General features: G+C 39.5%; 3 protein-coding genes across 4 annotated transcripts in view; 2 read left to right on the top strand and 1 right to left on the bottom strand.

The window, feature by feature from the left end:
* Positions 1–17,601, top strand: part of LOC107045375 (transmembrane protein 132B) — a 44,036-nt gene extending 26,435 nt beyond the window's left edge. Inside the window, exons 2-11 of the mRNA XM_015267656.1 lie at positions 6,442–7,480; positions 8,411–8,554; positions 8,711–8,999; positions 11,331–11,474; positions 11,571–11,788; positions 11,856–12,435; positions 13,419–13,872; positions 14,802–15,130; positions 15,293–15,543; positions 15,725–17,601. Of these exons, the coding sequence (XP_015123142.1) occupies positions 6,442–7,480; positions 8,411–8,554; positions 8,711–8,999; positions 11,331–11,474; positions 11,571–11,788; positions 11,856–12,435; positions 13,419–13,872; positions 14,802–15,130; positions 15,293–15,543; positions 15,725–16,262 (3,986 nt within the window). The 3' untranslated portion in view covers positions 16,263–17,601. The remainder of the gene's footprint in view (positions 1–6,441; positions 7,481–8,410; positions 8,555–8,710; positions 9,000–11,330; positions 11,475–11,570; positions 11,789–11,855; positions 12,436–13,418; positions 13,873–14,801; positions 15,131–15,292; positions 15,544–15,724) is intronic.
* Positions 4,199–5,769, top strand: LOC107045394 (phospholipase A2). 2 transcript variants are annotated; one of them, XM_015267675.1, is made up of 4 exons: positions 4,199–4,402; positions 4,673–4,832; positions 5,135–5,287; positions 5,413–5,769. In XM_015267675.1, exons 1-4 carry the CDS (start codon positions 4,216–4,218, stop codon positions 5,588–5,590), a joined length of 678 nt encoding a protein of 225 aa, XP_015123161.1. In that variant the 5' UTR covers positions 4,199–4,215; the 3' UTR covers positions 5,591–5,769. The 2 variants fall into 2 exon arrangements, with proteins under 2 accessions (XP_015123161.1, XP_015123165.1); XM_015267679.1 differs by having other exon boundaries at positions 5,429–5,585.
* A 3,274-nt stretch (positions 17,602–20,875) lies between the features above and the next one.
* Positions 20,876–22,381, bottom strand: LOC107044296 (39S ribosomal protein L16, mitochondrial). Its single transcript, XM_015266111.1, has 6 exons — positions 22,206–22,381; positions 22,025–22,096; positions 21,660–21,817; positions 21,398–21,535; positions 21,199–21,309; positions 20,876–21,144 (listed from the first exon to the last, which is right to left on the bottom strand). Exons 1-6 carry the CDS (start codon positions 22,246–22,248, stop codon positions 20,929–20,931), a joined length of 738 nt encoding a protein of 245 aa, XP_015121597.1. The 5' UTR covers positions 22,249–22,381; the 3' UTR covers positions 20,876–20,928.
* Between the last annotated feature and the right edge of the window lie 825 nt (positions 22,382–23,206).

The following is a 23,206-nucleotide window of genomic DNA, read 5'->3' as shown; positions in this document are numbered from 1 at the left end:
TCCAATGGATTCTCAGTCCCTTTTTCCTACTATTCCCGCTATTCAACTTTTCCCAGAAGTCGTTTAAATCCTTTTTCCGTTGCTCCGAGCCAATCCACATTCTTCCGTTTCCTCTGTCACAGGTCATTTTTATTTGCTGTTTGTATCATTGTTTTTTTTTTTAATTCCCCCTGTTTTCACCCCACTCTCACCTATCCCAGAACTGACGTAATGGCAAGCGCGACCTACACACTGCGCCAACGGAACAAATAGGGTGAATGCCAACGCGCTTTCTACGACTATGTGAGTTTCTATAAATAAACCACACTGGAAAGCTCATTGCGTGCTACTGGAGTGGCACCTGTAGATGAGGAGAGGGCGGGAGAGAATCAAGTGGAATATTTTTATTTTTCAAATTTTCAAAGAAAGTGTTTTTGCCAACATTTTTTTTAGTAATTTGCAGAAACATGATAATTTCCCAAATTACTTGAATTTTCAATAAAAACATGATTATTTAGTACTAAATTACAATTAATTTTTGAAGTAATTGAATTAAAGCTTTCCATCAATCAAACTGTCACTTTTCATCTTGAAATGCGTGCTTCGCATTGTTAAAAATAAATAACAATAGAAAATGTTCATACCCCTCGGTTCGGAGTAATTTGTTGAGGGATTTTCCCCTCCCCCTCGGGAATTTCCATTTTCCGGAATTTTAGACTCCACCATTTGGGATTTCTCATCCGGACAGTTGACGTAACACTATAATTTACTCCATCACCCAGTGCTCCTAAATTTCGTAACAAATTCTCTCTCCATGTTTATTCCGTTTGTTTTCCGCGTTTATTTACTCTTTAGCTTCTCACGTGGAATGAAAATGCCTGCACCACAGACAGATTCCAGGGATTGTCGGGATGCCTAGTGGGTAATGACGCGGCTTTTCAGGTTGAGCCGACATTGCAAGAAAATGTGGGCCACTTATACTTGCAACCGGGGCAGTTTGTATTATTGGAGGATGCGCCTTTTCCTGTTTTCTTTTTTTTTAATCATTACTCTCCCAGCTAGAACAGAGAAAAGGGGGTAGAAAAAAGGAGGAGCAGCCGGGTAAAATGATGGGCTAGCCCGGAGAAAGGGCGAGGGAAAAAAAATTGCAGGAGGAAAACTCGTTAGAAAAAGTAATTTAATATTTTTTTTCTGTCGTTATACGGAGATTCGAATCTGCGCACGAGGTTGAATTGTGGTGAGAGGAGGTAGAGAGGAGGCCCAGTCGTGCAATTTCATCGGGGGTTCGGAGAGAAGTAAATAGATAAAACTTCCTGATGGTCGATGGGAGGAAAATGAAGGAAGAAAAGTCGGAAAAAAAACCGAGATTTCCGAGTTTTTTTTCACAGAATTGCCTCAACTTTCTCAACCACAATTTTCCAAGGATAAATTAGAACGCCTTTGACGCGACTTGATTCATCATTTCAGTTTAATTACTAAATGGACAAACTTCAATATGGTTCGGATTGTGAGTAGTTTCAGCGGCTGGACGAGATAAAAATCCTTCTGTATCGAGTTTTCAATCTTTAAACACAAGATAATGCCAGGATGCCTTCTGGGACAGACAGGGAAATTAAATTTTCCTTGAGTCGCTTCTCTTGATGGAAATCACCATGATTCTTCCCAGGAGGGTATGCCGGGGATGTTCTGGAGAGGTGAAACGTTGTTATTATTCTGAACATGAATATCTTCTTGAGTAGTGGATTGACGAGTGAATTTGTAAAGTGAAAATCTGCCACTGATAATCAGCACTTTTTCACTGATCGCTTTGAGCCTTACAAGCAAAATTTTGAGTGAAAAGCCCAATCTAGAGTAAAATAGTGACTGTATGAAATTAGTTTCCTGAACACCATTGATATTGAGTAGAGTCGGTGTTGAAAATTTCAAACAACGACAGTCAACAGTCGACGTTAAAAGGAAGAATACAGAACCACTGTCCCCGAATCTCCGACTGCCACAGCCGCAAAATCCCCCCCCCCCTTAGAATTGCAGAACCAATAATACCATCAAATACCGTCGACTCTCGGTCTCGGAAGCAGTCTTCCGGCTTTAATATTTCACGCCTCTGAGTGTTGGCAGTATTCGGCCCGTCAGGATCTCGTAATGTCGGAAGTTATTCAAACCAATCCCATAATTGCCGACATTTCGATGGGCCCTTGCAGGTCCGACCAGCAGCGTTGGTACAGAACAATTACAGTGGGTTATCACCACTCCGTCAACAAATACACAAGCCAGTGGGAGTTCTGATAATCGATCCACGTACCTTCTAAACTGCCCGACAAGTTTCGTCGCCTTGGGCCAGTGAATTTATCGGATAAAACACGATTGTCCAGTGTTGGCGCACAGCTGGAGGCACTTCCTAGCGATTTTCATGACACACCATGACACCCCCAGGGAGTCCCAGGGTCTCAGTCCGATAGATAAGAAGACCTCAATTCTGGGAATGGTAAGCTGGTCATGATTACCCAGCGAAAACATCGAAATGCTCTTAAGGCCTCTCACACTCCATCAGAGGGACACCATCTGCCGAGGGGTTAATCTTCTTTGCAACTATTCTACATTGCAGGAAAATTCAGACATTTAATTTATTCTATCGATTTGAGCTTTAGGCTTGTGACGTGGGTAGAGAGACAATGGGGAAATTCAGGGCTTCAACATGCATTTTCTGTAAGAATGTGTGTAAATGATGGAATTCCCTGCATTTTCATTGACAGTTTCTGAAGATTATTCCGTAAAATTTGAAGCAATTTTTGTTTCTAATCATTCATCAACATCAACTAATCATCTAAAATATTCCCCAAACTTCATAAAATCAGATTCCTATAATTACCTCTCCCTGAATTCCCAGAATCACCTTACCTGAAATTATTCTCATCATTAAACCCCCTCCCCAACTAACTTTAAAGTGATCTCAAATTTTCTAGAGCACAACGTGCACCTTTTCTCTCTTTCCCTCTCTCTCTCTCCCTCTCCAAAAGGCACAGAAACTTGACAGGAAACTTTGTCCCAAGATTATACACCTTGACTAAATGCAAATTCGCCAGAGCCTCTCCAACACCCCTCCAACTAAACTCCTCCCCATTTCCCTTAGCTGGTGCTCCCAGACTGCCTTGAATATTCACTCTAATTTGGTGATCAGACGACGCTAGTGTGGCCTCGTTGTATGCTATTCCCCGAGACCTTCGACATCGCAGCACAAACCCACCAAAATCAGGCTCCCTCAAATTATAGGGACAATGGCTAATGGCTTCCGGCATTCCACACTCAACGAGACGTATTATATCACCTACATGCGTCACTCGGGCGGGTTGAGGGCATGTGTTATTCACGAAAACCGACGGCGCTATTCATCTCTACTGGCACTTGGTGGACTTTCGTGTCTACAAACTTGGTATTACTGTGATTGCCTACTATAGGCTATGAGGATCCAGGTGGACATCTTTTGTCTTCAACTTCAATGGGATGTTGCTGGGATACGTATGTTCAGGGTTGATGATAAATCTTGATGGATGACAGCGAGCAAATTGCTCATCTCGTCTCAGTTTTCAATACGTCAATTATACTGATGTTTTTTTTTCAATTTTTTCTTCAACACGTTGAATTCATAAAGTGAAAATGTCATCATTCACCTAAAAAACATCCCATTCCCCAATTAACTAATCAATCTCCATTGTTAGACTAATCTTCTCCCCATGAACCTTTTCAAAAACCTCCACCGACTCTTCAATAAATAACGTCACGTCAGGTCGGTTCATCGACCTCCATCACGCCGGAGACCTTCGCCGGTGCAACATTGCATCGTTTTCCAAGATTATGCAACGACCCACCCGAATACCTCCGGACGTCCATGTATACCATTAGCATCTAAAACGGGGATATGAGATAGACCCGGAAAACACATCAGGCTATCCCGTTCTGTTGGCATTTAACTTTGATCTAAAAATCGTTTTTTAACTGACAACGGAAAAAGGTAATGGAGATATTGGAGACTCTCGTCACGTTCGAGGCTGCACCGCACGCCTCCACAGTGATAAGAAGGAACGATTTTTTAATCGCTCTGGATTTTTTGTCCTCCGTTGGGCTTGCGACCTGCGCAGGAAAGATTAAAGGCATGTCAATCTTGGCCTATAAAGTAGAGGCAAGTTGTCGTAATAGTTTCAGTCGCGGTTGAAAAATCGTTCTTTCAAGCTTGCAAGAATGAAGAGATCAATAATGAGGCGATCAATTTCGATCGATTTCTCTTTCGTCATTCTACTCGTATTGAGTGTCTTTGATGTGAAACCATCGGGTTCTTGGTCCATTGGCGTTAGTTATCCAGAGCCCGAGTCCGGGATTGACGACTCCAAGGAGACGCGGAAGGAGCGATTGAATCTAATCTATCCAGGTGAGAAAAAGATGAAGAAAAAGCCCTGAGCCCTGTGTAAAAAAGATCGAATGAGGAATGAAAAGAAAACGATTGTGGAGGAAATTCATCGCTAGCTCTTCAGCTGACTCTGCAACCAGTCACATTGATTCTTTTCATCCCTGACACGGGTTTTCCAGGGGGAGCCAGCAAACGCCAGTGAATTACCCTCGTTACAGTAGACCAGTTGCAACGCTAGTTGCTTGGTTACATCTACATTTATATTCACTACTCTTCTGTCTTCAATACTAGGTACAAAGTGGTGTGGAAGCGGAAACGTTGCGGAAAACTCGGAGGATCTTGGCCACTTTCCTGTGACTGATGCATGCTGTCGTGATCACGATCAGTGTGATGATGTAATCGAAGCTATGGGAACTCGGCACAACATTACCAATTCAGCCTTCTATACCAGGTCTACACAGAGAACGAATGAATACATTTTTTTCGACATTGTTGCTACGAAAAGTGCATCATCGTTTACCAGAGATTTATTTTAATTTTTACATTTCCCATTTGCAAATGGCGAAAAAAAATGCTAAAGTGTCTTTCACACAGCCAGAAAAATCCATCTTTTCACGTACCATACCTAGAAATTTATAGAGCACATTCACTTGCCACGATATCCGTCTGATTTGAACATGACATGTTTGTAGATGCAAGAGTACTCCATCAGTCCCATTTTACGATCCAATTTTTTATTAAAAAAACCCTCAGGGTCGAGTGCTCCTGCGATGAAAAATTTTACGACTGCCTTCACCATTCAGACGACAAGATTGCACCGCAGATAGGTACATTCTACTTCAGTCTCCTGAACACCCAGTGTTTCCGGAGAGACTATCCGATCATTTCGTGCAAACGTTATTCCACGTGAGTTTTTTTTTCTTTTCTCTTCTTTTCTTTTCAAATCCATTGTGCCATTTCGATGGACACTAATGGACCGAAGAAAATAATTCGCCAGTTGATTTTATTGGAGAATTTTTTTGAAACCCGAGCGAGCTCTCCCGACAGGTATCCGAGACGCTGCGTGGAATACGATCTGGACGAGAGCCAGCCGAAAATACACCAGTGGTTCGACGTGCCTCCGTACTGATGATCGTCGGCCCGGAATCAAGTGCACCTCAGCCAAAAGCCGCTCCTCTTGCTGTGAGATCCTTTAACCCGCTCTCTTGATGCTCTTACTCCTGCTCAACTTTTGGCGTTAACTTGAATTTTCATTCAACAACGACCCACTCCATCTAATGGGACTCCAGGGTGGCTTGATTGCCCGGAAATGAATCGTTCAATTTTTACTTTTCTTTCATTTTCATAATGAGTGAATTCCCTCTATCTAGCATTTAAGACGAAAAAAATGCTGTACAGAAATCAAATGAAACTGCAATAAAAAGGCTTTTAACGATAATTTTTCTTCTTTTTGTGTTTTTGTTTTAAATTTCCCATGACATAACATCCACTCTCTGTTACAATGATATATTCTCCGGCAAAGAGATCTCTCGAGCAGACATTACCTCCGTAATTACCCCCTACACGGAGAGAAATATTCAATAAAAATTACCAGAAAAAAGACGTAAAAATTACGTTTCGAAACGTAATCTGGGAGCGAGGTAAAATTCAATAAAAAGTCAATCGTCACGTAAATTCTACGATCTGTTCCGTAAAAATTACTCATCCGTCCGACGCCTCACGGCTAGCCATGAATCACCGTGAGGGGGAGATTTTAACATGTTGCGTAATTTTTCTGGAACTTTTCGTAAAAATTCTTAAACATCCAAGAATTTTCATGTTCTGAGTCATAATAAGTCTTGAAGTTTCCGTTAGATTTTACAACTTCCAGAAAAATTACGTGACTTTTTCGTATTTTTTCGGTGACAGACCCGAAAATTTACTGAACGTTTCAGATTTATTCTCTTATATTCCTATAGAAATTCACTGAAAACGATTCTCGCTTGCAGATTACGTGAAATGTTCCGTAATTTTTCTTGAATATTTCTCTCCGTGTAAATGACAATTTTTAAATTTTCTAGGAGTATCATCAGTGGAGGTGCACTTCGAGAATAAAGACGGTGGTTTCTTTTTGAAACACACGCCACGCCAGTACTATCCATCACGCCTAGACACGGCAATCGGTTCAATCCCAGCGGGAGGTATATCCAATCCGCCATCATCAACGGAGTCAATCCTATCAGTAGACAAGTTCACAGTATTTCAGACAAGCGAGCCAGCCTCAGTTCGTGCGACCTACGGTCCCTTTAGCACCAAGCAAACAGTGCCAGCGCGTTACATAGTTCCTGATGCCCTCGAGGCGTTGCCAGGACCCGAAGTAAAAAGAAATGTGACCTCGTCAAACGCAGCGCTGATGGACGCCCAGGAGCTTGGAACCCGTCACCTTGACATGTCAGCGCACCTAGTTGGCACGAGTGTGGCGCGTGATTCTCCAGTCCTCCGAGTGCTGTTTCACGCGGGGAGTGAGGCAGGTGGTAGACGTCAAGTTCTCCTGGCACGTCATCAACGCATCTGTGTGCTGTTGCACGCTAATCTGCCTGGGAAGCCTCCGCTGTCAGCCGCATGCAGCCCAGATGGTGAGGATGGTGTGTGCTTGGCGCAGATAACGATCCCAGCTGATTGGTGGCCACCTCTGCCAGCACCAGATGCCTCAGGTCGGATGAAAATCATGAAAACACCACCCAGACTCCTCCAAGTGGCGTATTCAGTCCTCGAGCCGAGGACAATCGTCATCGCCGACGAAGGCTCCGATAATTTCGGTGGCACCTCTAGGGCACAGGTCCAGAGTGACTCATCGGCTGGGGGCTGTCGTCCCCGGGTGCAGATTCAACCTGTCACACCTCTCGGCAAAGTGCCACTAGTCCCGAATCGCACGGATTACAAGGAATTAAAGGCTGACGAGGCACTAACACTGCTTGTACCACATGGCCCACTTTACCCCAGATCAAGGCTTCATGTGCCTGCTTTTCTTCATCCCCAGATTCCACAGGACTCGGTGACGTCTGTGGGTGAGCAGAGAGAGCTCACAGCGGGGACACCCGTCGTCGCTGTTGTTGTTAGGTGAGTACGATTCACCATCTCGTTCTTCTTTTTCCAAAAAGACTGGTGAACAACAAAAAAAATTCCCAAGGCAAGCCTCGCCAATTCTGTCAATTTTTTTTTAACCAATTCTATTGCAACAGTACTCAAATTTCTGTAGAATATATATTTTTTGTTTATTTCCATAGATTTTAACATTTCACAGTGTCCACTTTTGGTATCTCGTTCGATATCGCGAAACTGGGTCACAGTCTGAATATTTCAGTTGGATACTAAAAGTAATAATCAGCCGGATGGTAACTAAATTCGTAAATTCTCCGGATTTCTGATCCCATTATCATTTGAAATGTTCTACACGAGGAGTATTGATCGCTCACTCCATAACGACTGCCGTATTTTCGGAATGTTCCAGTTTGTTCACCGGGCTTAATTCAACTCTAAGTTGATTCTGCCATGAGATGATTAATTTAATCATATTGTCATACGATTTTAGAAATCGGTGCTATTTTGGTTTCTTCTGAGGTACATCTGTAAACATTTTAGTATGACATTTAGCTAGCGAAATCTTTCTTCTCTTTTGCAGAAGATTTGCATTTAATTTTACGATGCTTTTTTAATGTTGAACGACTATTTACCAAACGCATGACATTTTTGAGATGTTGTTCTGGTGCTTTTTCAAAGGATTTATTAATGAAAATCCCTAATTATATTTTTCTGCAATACTTGTTTGACAGAATTTTTCCGGTGTATATTCGCAATGAATGGAACGATGCAAAGCTCAAGAAATTCCAACAACAATGTAATTCTATTTTTAATTGATGTCTTCCACTCGGCAAAACTCTCCGAGCTCATTTCCCTCGAAATAAAGTTATCTCCAAAGCAGTTGTCATGTCGGAGTCCACTCCCACCCGACTTCTTCCCCCTTAATTGTTTCCTTGGATTTAATTCCAGGGCTCGTGTCAAGTCGGGCGTAAGAATTTTAGAGGCGACATCAAGCAACCCAAACTGGATTCTTACATCGGACATTAATGCCAAGAACACAGCTGCTACATTCACAGTGAGAAGAAAGGAGAATGCACCCCGGCCATCAAATACGTGAGTCTTTTTTTTCAGTTTTTTCTCTCCTCTATCCTTTCCTCTTTCTTATTCCACTGAGCATTTCAAACGTATACACGTAGTGAAGAAGATTAAGTCCCCAAGAATTTCAAAGTGCTTGTCGTCATGCCTTTCAATTGAATCCTTCCTCTGTAGTACTGCAGAGGAGATTATGACGATGCTCCTCGAGGCGAGTGAGGAAGCTGCTGGAAGCAGCAGTTGGGACGGTGGTAGAATCATGTGGAGTGTGCGATATACATTGGAAGGTGATGAGGATGATATTGCAATGCAGACTAGAACGGGACAATCCACGGAAAATGTGCAGTTTCAACGCCAACAGCAGCAGCAGCACCATCATCATCATCATCATGTTGAGAAGAGAAAGCTGCAGGCACGTTTGGAAATACAAAAGGATGACATTCAGGCAGTTCTGCCCATTTCCAAGGTACAACATTTTTCAATGTCTCTTTACTCATTTCCCAATGAATTATTCATCACAACAGAGCAAATCTCAATAATAAAATTAATTTCAGTATTCAATAATGGTGAGGTATGCCGTCAATTATGCGAGACCTATTCACCATTCCCCACCTCCACCTCCACATCCTTCATTATCATCAATAATTTCAAACAATGGAATTCCGATCGTTCTGCTCCCCATTATCCCCCGCGAATTATGAAATTCATCACCTGTTAAACTTACAAAACTCCATCAACTCTCGTTATCCTCCGCGCGGCCATTTACCTAATATCGAATTCCGAATTCACATCGACGAACGGCTGAAACAGTTGTCAATTACTCTCACTCCAAATTACCCGTTCATTACCCCTTCCCATTAATATTCATCACCCTCCGACCTAATGGATTTTTTATTCATCAACAACTGCACCGCACGAAGATTCAGTTGTGTGTAATACGGCTCTAAGTATATTGCCAGTACGATAGCCTGCATAATCAAGGATTACATTGTCAACATAATTGATCAAACCACTGAATTTAGTAACTCAAGTCCAACTGCATTGTTTCAAGAGCACTGAGCGACTACTCTCCCCACAGTGTCCACACAACACACACTTGAAACAGCTCGTGGCGCCATTCATTTCAATAGTTTCAATTTAGGTGTTACGTTTCACTGAGTCGTGGCTACGAAAACGTTGCATTTCAAATCGCTGTGGGTTTTATTCATGTCATAATCGACACCCGGGTCTACGCGTTTCATCAGACAAACGTGAAATGAAAGAAAAAAAAAACAAAAAATCCCCCGGAAACAAAACGCAAAAGATTGAAAAGGAAACAAATAAAAGTACTCAAAGTATAAAAAATATATATCGATGAATTGCTTTTCAAACGTTTCAATAGCTGTGAAATGAAACTGCTAGTGGCTCTCCATTCTGTTTGATTGAATAAACATGAGTTCCCCCCCCAAATCGGATTATCATGTGGTACTGTTTGAATACCCCATGACTATACGTTATTCCCTAGAATAAGGACAATCACGAAAACAACTGTTATGCAGTGGCAAAAGAACTTTTTTTTTGTAAGATGATCCTCTATAGTACTTCCGCATGAGAGAGCTGCTCATTAGTATCATTGAGCAATTCCAGGTGGCCCATCTCTCAGAAGTATTTTTCCTCTTGTTGTTCTTTGTTATTTTACGACGAAAAGACCAGGTCTCTTTGTCATTCTATCCCTGGGAGTAAGCACTGTTGTTTACTGGAGCAGACCTTCACTATTTTTAATGCAGGGAAAATACCTCGATGTCTTTTAGCTGTTTCAGCGTAATTACAAGAATTTTAGTCGTTGATGTTGGTTTCTGTTTTACTTCTCTGCAACTCTTACCCCACTTCCGAGGAATTGCATTAGATGAATGAGCATCTGAGACAATACTGCAGTTGGGTGCATCTATGTTTCGTTGATTTTATGATTTATTATTTCTAATGCACTTTAGTAAAAAATTTCCACCTCAGTGTCTTTCAGCTAGATTATACCGAAGTAGTACATTCCTCATACAATCGCCAAGTAATATTTAATAAAGGATTAAGACGATAATGTGAATTTAGCCGAAGTGCTTACTTTCACATGGAAAATAATAGAATAGTCAAGGCTACTCAAGAATATCCTCGCAATATCTCACTTTCCAGCGACGAATCTTGAGTAAATCTCGTCAGATTTACCCAGAATCTATCTATGGAGTTGTTCAAGTACATGAGAATCATACTCAGAGTGTTTACCCAGAGCTTCTTAGCTCCAGGGCAATTCGTTTAGTTTCACTCGAGTTGAGCTTCCCCCCGTTGGATGAAGGAATTGTTCATAATGAATTTGCTCATTAATTTACTCACACGTTTTACTCGACGACTGAAAAACATTTTCATCCCTTCATCTATAGAATGAAACTCATTAAGCTGTCTCTACAGCTAATAGCAATCATCCCCAATTGCTGGGTAAAGCGAAATAAAAAATAAAAAATTTATTAAAACTCGCTCAAACTTTTTTCATTAAAAAATAACAGTTATATCTATCATCCATCTAGTATTTCTGGGGAACAATTACCGCAGCAAAGTGGTTAAGATCTTGGCCCGGCGATATTAAAGAGCGGAAAATTCTAATTGTGAACAATTTGCATCAACTTTGAAGCGCACACCTTCATCAACTTATTCCTCGTATCTCTCCGGCATTTACCATCTAGTTATGCAGTTTAAACCTCCATATTTAACGCACTTGCCACCTCTTCATGGCTGCAAAATTATCTTTTTTCCTTTTATCCTTGTGTTTCAGAACTGGGAAGTTATGAATACTGCTGTACTTACGGGTCGACAAGTATCTCAAGCGATGAAAGTTTTCATTGTCAGTCAGGCTGGCACTGTCGCCGATGTGACATTGCAGTCGTCCTGTCACTCCGAGGATGAGAGTGTTCTCAAAGTAAGTGACAATTGCTCTCAATAATAACAATTGATCGGAAATCACTGTCTGTTCCCTTCTCTGGAAAAAAAAATCCGTCTTGTGTCGTGGATCTAGGTCTCATCGTCGTGCAGCAGTGTTTACGTAGATGGATCGGAAATAAGAGGATCGAGTAATGCCTCTGTAATTGTCAAATACGGGACATACACTGGTTTAGCGAGATTTACCGTGTGGATGCCCGAGTTTCCATTGGAAGTCACTGTTTCTGATTCACGATTGAGCCAAATCAAGGGGTGGAAAGTGCCCGATGGCCATCCAATCCAGAAGAATAAGAGGTATGTCAAGACATTTCATACATGATAATTATTAGGTGACTTATTTGGAATTGGAATGTCACGACAGGTCCCTAAACCACACAGAATCTTCGGCCTACGATATAAAACGTAGAAGTGTCACGGGAATGGACGAAGACGACGAAGAAGATGTTGATGAGGTCGATGCAGAGAGATTCCGCGTGGAGGATCATTGGGACTCGGTGAATTGGATTGATCGTAGTTCCCTGCAGGCCACCTGTAGACTCCGCTTCCAACAGAGCCCCGTCGAGGTTCACGCGAGGTTCCTAGCAGCTGGACACGATTCCGGCCGGGAATCCTATTTCGTTAATCGTCGAACATGGCTCAGAGTTACTGATCTCATTGTTGGTTTATTGAGAGTGTCCGATCCACGCATCGCCACACTACTCCAGGACAGGAATGTCCAGGGCAGGGGGGTGGGACGAACCGAGGTACAAGTGTTGTCACCGATAACTGGAAGGGTCATTGGAGCCAAGGAAATTCGAGTGGGCAATGATCGGGTGTCTATATCACGTTTATCCGTTAAAGTCGTGTCTGGATTACAGTTGAGCATCAGTCCAGACTCGGCTATTGAGAATGGCTACGTTGCGGAAACTTCTGTCACTAGGAGACTAACTGCACAGTATCAAGTAAGTTTGGTATTATATTTCATGTGAATAACATCTGAGTGGACAAAATAATGTGATAATCATTTCAAAGGAAATGCAAAAACGCGCTTAGGTCTGCAGTCTACTGAAGTCCACTGGATACGATGAAATTTTTTAAATTCAAATGAATCATTCCTCTGGGTGCACACAATTGAAATTTATGAAAAATACCATAGGAATTTTTCGTTCAATAACGAAGAATTTCATCTACCTGACATTCATAATTACATCTCGAATAATTGGAGCATTCCGTAATGTACATTGAACGATCCGGACACTAATACATGCAATGTTTGATTTCATTAGAGCGAATTATCTGTGGTGAGCGCAAAATTTAAACTGTCAAGTCACACTTCATAATTCACCGATACCGCATTGAATAATTTCACCAAAGCTACGAGCTTATTATATATTCACGCATGATTGCTTTTTTGCGGGAGTTATCTCCCGTTAAACGTGAATTTCCAGCTGTCACCATGAATCTTTGTTCGTTTTTTTACGGCGTTCAACTTAATTTGCGGAATTTCAGTTGGGCTGTTGAGAATGGGTCATTCATCATTTTTCAATGGACATTTGGAGGAATTTCGGATAAAACAACTATATATCTCTCTCACTCTTTCTTAAAAATTGAAACTTTTATAAAAATTCTTTGAGGCCAAATAGAAAGAACGCAATAATAAAAACGATAAAGTAAACTCTCCAATTTTTGTAATTCAATGTAATTTCACTCATGCAAAAATCTATTGACCATATTGTGACGAAAGCAATTTGTCAAGCTTATTTTTCTCTCCGATAAAGAATAGAGCGAGCCCCTGAAAAATTTCGTTATGCCATGATACTTATCAAACTCGCGGAAAAGTCAAGGAAATTGCTTGTGTTTATTTATTTTCCACTTGCCTCCTCTCGGAGTGTGAAACTAAAAGAAACTCCACCTGATGAAATATCCTCTATCCAACTTGTCGCAGGAAGGACTTTTGGACATTGACATAGAGTTTTCCGACGGCACGAAAACACCACTCCGCGAGATATCAGTCTCGGATTATCACCTTGTTGTTGAGAGTCTCGATCCCGAAGTTGTTGCCTTCGCCCCAATGGTCGCGTCCCATCATCCCCGTGTGATAGCAGTTGGTGAGGGACGTGGTGACTTGCTGCGTGTCAGCCTGCAATTGTCGGATGCCTGCAGAATGTCACAAACAGGTAACCGAAGATCCAAAAGCGCATCAAGGCCAAACGGAGGCTCTCCGAACCTGGCAACTGCCACCGCAAATGTTGAAGTGGATTTTACCTCGAGTGACCTTCCCCATCGACCGGAATTCGTTCAGAACGATGGTGGGGGCGCAGTTCAAGGCTCATCCCATCATCACAGAGAGAGAAAAACGGGACGCGAGGTCGCACCAGATTTACATGACATTTTGATTGGTAAGTTGAATCAATTCTCAATAACTTGAGGGAGGGATGAGTAAAATTACGAACCAGGTTATCGGAAAACTTTAACTTCATTTCAATTGGCGGCAATTGCATTATCTTGAAATGAGAATTTTCTGGGGCTGGAAGAACAAACTTTATTCCCCACCTTTTGAAGAAGTGATCGAATTAATACGAGGAGACATGTCTAAAGAATTTTATCATGGAAAGAGTGCTTGAAAGGGAAAAGAAAAATGACCAAGAGTCATTTTGTTTAATAAGTTTTACCCTCACTGAAATTTTGTATCGAACTTGATAAAACGAATTCAGGGAGACATAACTGAGAATTTTTTATGTGCTAGGGGTGGTGAAAAGATAAGAGGAAAAGAAAAAAAAAGCAAATTTACCATTGATAAAAATGCATATTGAGGGCAATAAAAGCCCAGTTCCCGTTCCCTCCCCCAAATAAAAACACACAATTCATCCTCAGATAAAAGGATTCCATCTCATCCCCAACAAAAACCCTTAAACTATGATTTAGATTGCATTATATTGAAATGTTCAATCCCCGATGTTGAGAAAAAAAACTTGACTCCCCTATTATTGGAAAAATGAGGAAACGAATGCGAGAATGAAATAAAACAAGAATTTCACCATGTCAATAGTGGCTGAAAGGGAAAAAATATTAAATATTGAAGCTGATAAAACCAACCCCTCCCCCTTCTTGATCATTTTTGTAAAAATGATTGGATGAAATTTGATAATTCATCTAAAAAGCCCATACAAGCCCTCCCTCAAATAAATAAATATATAGATAAATAAATAAATAAATAAAAAGACAGCCAGAAAGGCATTCTCAGATAAGAAAAAACCCATAATAACCACAAGTATACTTATCCCCTCAATCCTTCCCCATAAAATTGAATTTAAAATTGAAATTGAAGGTGGAGTGGGTGGAGTTGGAATACATCATCACCCTGAAAAGCCAGTGACACCACTGGAAATCGGGATGTACGTACTCTTGGCGGGATTCTGTTTCGCAATAGTTGTATTTGTGATATCCTGTGTGGTATACGCGAATAAATTCAAGCCCCAGCCATCGGATTCACCGATGCAGAGTCATCCAGTATTAGGTGCAGTGAGAGCGAGAGCAGTAGCAGCAAGCCAACAGTTATCATCGGGTCGTAGACCCCGTGAATCCACCACCAATGCACACGACTGGGTATGGCTGGGCAGAGCTACACTGGAACGTGCTGCCTGTGCCCCTCAACAGGTACGTCAAACCAACTTTTGACATTTCATTTCGAGAAATATCTTCCCCTCTCTCCGGGGACCTTTTTCCTTTGACTGTTGAATGCATTTGGCGGATTGCCCATCTTTTCACGGTACGATTTCACGGTACGGTCCTATCTCAAACTCGTATTTATCACTGCAGGTACGCGTTACGAATAATCCACTGGCTGGTGAAAATGAGGATGATACTGCTGTTGAGTTGGGCACTAGTTTTGATAATCCCAATCATATAGAATTGCCAACCTCTAGTCGTCCTGTTTCCTCGGTACCCATTGATACCACAACTTATTGTAAACGGGATAAACCGAGGAGTTTCTCGGGGAGTAAAGTGGGCGGCAAAAATCAAGGGGAGAAACAACCTACTGGAGCTGTTACTGCGTCACCAAGGAATGGGTAAGCTAAAATTTATTTTAAGGATGAGAAATGTATTTTGAGGGTGATTTGGAAGTTTTGATAAATATTGAAAAACATAAAATGACTATCAACAGTCCAAGGTGTTGACAGATGCCAAAATACAAAATCATAATAATTAAAATCTGAAATGTTGAAAACACTCGACAATTTCTATTTCCAGAAACGATAGTACAAAAGACACCCCTCCACCCCTTCCACCGCACGGTGCGCAATCATCACCCCCAGACAACGCCAACAACAACAATAACAACGAGGATTACAAGCCGCCAGTGCCACCACACCGAAACACTGGAGTAAATGTACGTTTGCCAGAGACACCAAAGAAACATGCCCACAGAGTATCAGGCAGTCATCACCCAGGTAATCATCGTCACGTGAAGCACCACCATCACCACCATCACCACGGCAAGAATCACACTAAAAGTAATAAAACCGACCAAGTACCGAGTGGAGTTGACAACAACGACGAGGAGTTGTTGGTTGAGTTGAGAAATAATGAGGAGAAGCCAAACAAAGAAGCCAAGTCAGCGAGAGAAATCAAGAGAGCGACAATAGTGGGTAATCCAATGTTCTCATCATCAAGTTCGTCATCATCCCAGGAGCACGAGGAGCCAGTGCCCCTTGAGGATCTCAACTTGGGAATGGATTACAACCAGATTATGCAGTATTTCGATAATCTCAAGGAATCAAATGCCTAGGTATTGGCCTCTCTCTACGACTTGGTGGATTCGGAAAGACCCATATGATTACAAATGCGTGGAGAGGGTAATGTTCTTCCTTGATCTTCCTTCCCAGATAATAATTAATGGTGAATTTAATTGGGAATTAACATCACGTGACTTTCTTCATCTCTGAAGAAGGATATGGCATACATATCCCCAAAAGTCGTCATATAGCAAACGTATATGTACGATTAAATATATTCTAGTCAGCTTCCTAGCAGCACTTAAATTTATGCGCATGTTAACAACTTTAACCCTTCACTGGTACATTAATACCCAAGTCTCTCTGTATTTCATGTACAAAAATAAAGTTGTTTCGTAAATATATTAATGAAAAGTCCTCTGCTCAAATTTTACGTTTTTTTTTATCTTTTGATTTTAATGAAAAGAATAAAATGGAGTGAAGAAGACTTGGGAAATCAATGTCGAGGAATTCTTATGAAAAACGTCTCAATGGAAAACGTTATATAGAAAGATGAAATTCTACCGACATTTTCTGCCTATTGTCATCCATTGTTGTTGTTTTATAGCTGAAAAATTGGAGCACGAGTTTGAATTTTCATAGCAGTTTCACTTCTGATTTCAAGTGACTCAAAACTTTTAACTAGATATTGAGAGGCTTCAAAATCCCCGAGCATTCGACACAAACTATTGCGTTCACTCGTACTATTGCAAAATATGGAGCACAATTGGTAGAATGCATAATAAATCGTACAAGTTTTGATAACATTCAGATGCATAATGGAATATCAATAATTACGACAATAGCACGATAAATTACGAAGCCGTCACAAATTGTTCATCAGTGGAAATATGTATCCAAAAGATTTTCAGACATGTCTAAAAAAATGAAAACAATATTTACCTAATTTTCAGGAAGAAACACAAATCAGCGAAACGTGGCAAAATGACAATCAGATAAATGTTATTTTCATTTTCTTAAACATTCCCTGAAATCTCTTGAATATTTTTATTAGCAACAATGAAGATGAATTAGAACATAAATTGCAAATATATATTTTCTACGCTCAAATAATTGAATAATTCATAATTAATAAAAATTCATAAGAAAATAAAAATGATACCAGTTCAGGGTTAAAGAGACTCGGTGGCTTGTAATTAGTCTGCGATTCACAGTGCATCTGTCGATAGATCTCAGAGTTCTTCCGTTAAAACTCAGCGCATAAACACGATTAATTAGTCAATGTTGATTAGTAAAAAAACGACTGATTAACTCTGTGTGTTCCTCGAGTCATATCACCTCCTGAATTCTCTCATATCTATCATTCTTCCCCCCCCCCCTTCCCCCCCCCCCCCCCCCCCNACAAATTGTTCATCAGTGGAAATATGTATCCAAAAGATTTTCAGACATGTCTAAAAAAATGAAAACAATATTTACCTAATTTTCAGGAAGAAACACAAATCAGCGAAACGTGGCAAAATGACAATCAGATAAATGTTATTTTCATTTTCTTAAACATTCCCTGAAATCTCTTGAATATTTTTATTAGCAACAATGAAGATGAATTAGAACATAAATTGCAAATATATATTTTCTACGCTCAAATAATTGAATAATTCATAATTAATAAAAATTCATAAGAAAATAAAAATGATACCAGTTCAGGGTTAAAGAGACTCGGTGGCTTGTAATTAGTCTGCGATTCACAGTGCATCTGTCGATAGATCTCAGAGTTCTTCCGTTAAAACTCAGCGCATAAACACGATTAATTAGTCAATGTTGATTAGTAAAAAAACGACTGATTAACTCTGTGTGTTCCTCGAGTCATATCACCTCCTGAATTCTCTCATATCTATCATTCTTCCCCCCCCTTCCCCTCACCCGCCTCCCCATCATCAACAGCTGCATAAAAAAGAAACTGATGCACAAAAAAGAAATATAATGCACATTTATTTTTCAATTAGCGAAAAAAAAACGTCTGACGGACACCGAGTTACGTTTCATAAAAAAAAACGATGAGAAAAAGAAAATGAATATAAAAAGAATGAAGTATTTATTCAATTGACCAGCGCGTCGTAAACATTTGTAAATTTTACTTTGTAAGATTTTGTACATATATTATAGTTACGCGAATAGTACAACAACTACGAATGAAAACCCGATGTATTTAGTAATTTGTAAATGTTCGTTCACCGATGAAGTGAAATAAATCGTTCACCAATTCGAATGATATTCATTGCAACTATTTATTATCATTTTAATAATGAATTTGATTGATCAATCTTACTCAAGGGTGTTTATAATTACCTTAAAAAAAGATCAAATCGGTGTAGGCATTTATCGACAGAGCCACAAGATTATCCATAATGAAATATAAAACCTTCGACGCGCACTAAAAATTTGAAAAATAGAAAAAAAAATGAGAAAACCACGAGAATTTATAATTCAATTTGATGAAAAATGAGAGTTTGCGCGTCGAGCTGCCGCTTCCTTGCTCCCGGAACTCTGTATTAAACGTTCCAACTGTCTCGACTGAGAATATAAAAGATATTTATTTGAAAGAAAAAAAAAACATCCACGTATAAAAGAGCTTGGCTATGTTATGGACGTTCTAAAAATAGAGAAAAAAAATCTAACGAAATAAGGGAAAATTGTATATCGCATTTAAAGGCTGCTAGTGGCATGAAAAAAGATAGCCACTGTATCACACATTAATAATAAGGCAATGTGAATCACGTTTAACAGGATTATTATCGATTCCACCTCTACTTATTACTGGACAATTATCTTCCCACCAGATAAAATGAAATAAAATACTCACATAAATAAATGAAAACATGAAAAAAGAATGAGAAATATTGAGATGAGTAGTTCATGTGATGAATTGTGACATTACAAATCGGTAATAAGTAGAGGTGATAGCGAATTATCAAATCCAATCAAATGCAGAGTGAGCGAGAGATCCCTTAGGCTTCAATGGTCTATATTTCTAAGTACCCATTATTGAGAAATAAGATTACATGTGTAGATTGCGCCGTGTAGACTATTCATAGAGGAATGGGGAGGATTGTTGAGAGATGTACGTAATAGCGCAATTGAGTGTCCGGAATACAAGTATTATCATAAAGTTTTTCCATGACTCCAGAGTATAAAGGCAATCCCCCCTTCTGCCCACACATTCTAGTCGATAATTTAACGTTAGATTTAATAAATGAAGAGAGAAAAAAAACTATGAGATATGCGTTTGGTTGAGAATAATAAAGATGAAGAGACGATCTACGAGAATTCTAAGATAAATTTATTGAGTTTTTTTTCTTATTTCATGGAAGCAATAGCTTCCAGTGCATCTGTGTAAGTAATTTCGTATGAAAAATATCTACATCATCCCCACTCTGCATATAACTATCGCTTAGGGATACTCATAATTGTCCTACCTCGTTGTAGCATAAATCATCCTCATGCTCATTTGAAAATAAACATTTCGTTGCGAAGTGTGGAGATAAATAGCAACCTTCCTCATGAAATAAACATATTCAATGCATTAATCGTTGATTCAGTATCGAATGATAATTTATCGTTGATTGGTAAATTTTATTGACCACAATTGCCTCCATATTTTCTATCCCACTTCCTCTCAACATTCCTGGGAATGCACGTGTCCCTATGGTATTTCAATTAATCGATTTGATGATAATTATCAATGACATCTATTGGAAGAGTGAATTAACTTGCCAGGGAGAGCCGTGAGGATATTGATCACTAGTGTTTGCCACTTGAATTAATGGAGCAATATTATTATTTTTATTTTTTTGCCGGCATGAATATGTAGGGGAGAGAATGTATGGGAATAAAATATTATTTGGTGGAGAAGTGGTTAAAACGATGATTGAACTTTTTTTTGAGTATTAAAACGCACAATTTGTTGATATTCAAATGATTTTTATAACGAGTGTCTCTAAGAAGAAAAAGTTGAATACGAATGAATTAATAAATTGTCGTGACATTTTCACAAAAAATTTCAGCAGCCTCAAAGTTATATTCCCCCCTGATTAATTCACAAGTTTACCACCTCTCCACGAAATTATTGCATTGAAAATGCTCCTGCGCCAGTCCCCATACGTGTATTGAGTAGATTGAGTGCAGCTTGAATTAATTATTGACCAGAGGGATGCAAGAAAAATCATCGTTAGACTGGCATTGAGACAATTGACGATCAGTAACAAGTAAACCTGTAAACTAATCAATCATTCCTCAAAAGCATTGCAAACGCATGTTTTCACAAATAAAATTGTATAAATATCAATCGAGAAGCGCAAAGTACTGACTATTACGCTTTCCTTTTTTATTAAGATTAAGAGAGAGGAGAAACGATGATATAATGACGATGCGTTGACCGTCGCTGCTCCATTTATCATACTCTGTAAACGCTATTAAGTAATAAGATAAACGACTGTCGCCTATTGAATGTACAATATGTAGTATTTACCTGTTGTTACCACCAAACCGTCAGCAAAGAATATTAAAAAAAATATTGTAATTGTATTTTATGACTATTTCTTGACTATTTCCCTCGTACTCAAAATATGCAGCAATGGTAAGTAGGAATCCAGTGATTGACATTAGATTATTCTAGTTTCATTTGGTTTATTCATTCAATAAGAAACAAAATAATGAAAAAAATTAGAGATACTTTCCCAAGAACCTCATGTCGTACTTGGATATCCACCTGTGACATCCCCCCATATTATTCTGTATGACATATTTCCACGTCCAGGGATTGCAATTCGTTCTCTCCAGCTCTTCCTCTTTTCTTCGCTTCTCTAGCATCCCTTCGTAGGACACAGCTTCGGCCTTGAAGGGCAGCCTTGCTGCTACATTTCTGAGGGTGTATTCCACCTGAAAAAGGGAGCAGTGTTATCTGACTTCATGTGGGTTTTTACTTTTACTCACTTCAAAATACTCCACGTGCCCTCCTACTTCCACTATTACTCTCCCAGCTTTGATTGGTGTTACGTAGTGGTTAATATGTCCTTTTCCACCTCCCATTCGTTGCCCTTGACCCTTGAATTTGAAATTATATTCAAGTCAATTTTCCAGTTTATCCTAGATAGATTCAATTTTAATGCAATGATTGCTTTTTCTGTCTCACCTTCTTGGTGACTGGTTGCCAGGGTGGATCGACTCGCCACATGGCGAATACTTTCCCCGAATCGAGCTCCAAATGCCTCAGAAAGAACATACGAATCATCTCAAAATTTTCATGTCGTAATCTACCACCACCAGTTGCCTAAAAGTATTCAGTGATAATTGAGCGTCATTAATTATGAATATGATAATGAGTATCTCGAGCATTAGTGAAACATTATTTTGCCTGAAAATACAGTATTATTGGCTTCAGAAATAATACTCACGACAATGCCATACTGTTTATGCAGTAACTCAGTATGAACAGGCTCTGGACCCCTCATGTACCTCAATCTTTTCTGCATTTTGAATGGTCTGAGAGTGGGGGGATATTGAGGCACTTTTTCCATAGGTCGCAACCTCCCTTTCTCCGGTAACTCAACATCTAATTGTAAATAAATGAATAGCAATATTCAATAGGAATAATCAATGGATTACAAATACAATAGAAAAACTTGATCGTTCTTAATTTATTAATTACTGGAGATTGGCAGAGTAAAATTACACAATTTCTTTTGTTTTAATTCACTCAAATCGTATCGTTCATTCACCCCAGCCTTTCTTAATTATGTAAACACAAGTGAAAATTTACCTTTAAATTCTTTAGGTGGTGGAAAGCTCTTGAGTCCTGACGATTGAGTTAGCACTACTGTCATCTTTTCAGCTGCAAAATAAATCGAATTATTCAATTCATTATGAAAATAACAAGTGCATGCATCAAACTAATCGAGATGCCATCATTTGTTCACTAAATAATTGTGAAAATTATTTACCTGACAGCAGTCCACGTAGTGAATTGAATTTACTTAGCATCATCTTTGATAAAAATTAAGTATCGTTGTGATGTACAAGATGATTAATTCACAACACCGAATGCACAACGACTGATTAAATCTCACTCTTTCGTGTTTTGATTTGAGGTTAGTTTTATGGTCATTAGGGATTTATTTTATCGACAATGGGGGAGTGGTGGGGGTAACAACACTGTTCTGGAGCGAAAGTCAAACGTGACGATCGAAGGATCATGTTTCAAAAATCCCACTCACGAGGACTGCATCACCAATAAAAAAAAATGAATGCATAAAACCACCAATCATCCTCTCACTGGCAATTGTTGCTTCATTCGAAATAAAACTCATCGATAATGTTGATGTTTGTTGGATGAATTGGTCAAGTTTTTCCTCTAACATAGTTTGACATAATATATCCTCCTGTAGGTATATATCGAATAAGGAAAAGAGCCTCGAGCTATTCTCGTCCGGAAAAATTTATATTATATTCTGAAAAAAAACACGGAATATTGTTTATTCGTCGTTTTTAAAAAACATAAATAACGGGATTTGAAATTTAAGCTAGAAAAATTGGCGGAATCGATCTTCTTTCCAAAGTGTCAAATATTCAGACAACAGAAAATCCCTCTGATCGATGCTCCTGAATTATCCGCAATGTGAATCTTCAATCTCAGTTATCTTTGTCATGATTTATTGAATAATTCAATGAAAGACTCGAGCAATCAATTTTATGAATGATACGTCAACACCAACCGGAAGTAATTCTACAATTTCGGGTTTCTCCGCTTTATTTTTCACGTCCGCAAGAGTCCTTGAAGTCCTTGGAGTTTTTGTCAAGGTGAGATCCCTCTCACCGCTTCACATACGTCCATTAATTTTTTTTTCAACATTCTTGTTCCGAATGTAAATACGAATTTCAAGAAGAGCAAAGTCCAATCTCAATTTTTTCCCTGAAAATTTTTTCCAGTTCTGTTTCTTTCGCG

The sequence above is a fragment of the Diachasma alloeum genome, unplaced genomic scaffold (assembly GCF_001412515.2).
Source record: "Diachasma alloeum isolate Michigan unplaced genomic scaffold, Dall2.0 Dall_scaffold_00180, whole genome shotgun sequence".
Taxonomy (NCBI): domain Eukaryota; kingdom Metazoa; phylum Arthropoda; class Insecta; order Hymenoptera; family Braconidae; genus Diachasma; species Diachasma alloeum.
The sequence above is the reverse complement of the archived record's forward strand: the minus strand, read 5'-3'. Positions and strand labels throughout refer to the sequence as shown.

Coding starts and splice junctions, on each gene's coding strand:
- LOC107045394 (XM_015267675.1), top strand. CDS start 4,216: ATGAAGAGATCAATAATGAGGCGATCAATTTCGATCGATTTCTCTTTC. Junction 4,403..4,672: donor ATTGAATCTAATCTATCCAG/GTGAGAAAAAGA, acceptor CTTCAATACTAG/GTACAAAGTGGTGTGGAAGC. Junction 5,288..5,412: donor TCGTGCAAACGTTATTCCAC/GTGAGTTTTTTT, acceptor TTGAAACCCGAG/CGAGCTCTCCCGACAGGTAT.
- LOC107044296 (XM_015266111.1), bottom strand. CDS start 22,248: ATGATGCTAAGTAAATTCAATTCACTACGTGGACTGCTGTCAG. Junction 22,097..22,205: donor ACTACGTGGACTGCTGTCAG/GTAAATAATTTT, acceptor TTTATTTTGCAG/CTGAAAAGATGACAGTAGTG. Junction 21,818..22,024: donor ACCACCTAAAGAATTTAAAG/GTAAATTTTCAC, acceptor ATTTACAATTAG/ATGTTGAGTTACCGGAGAAA.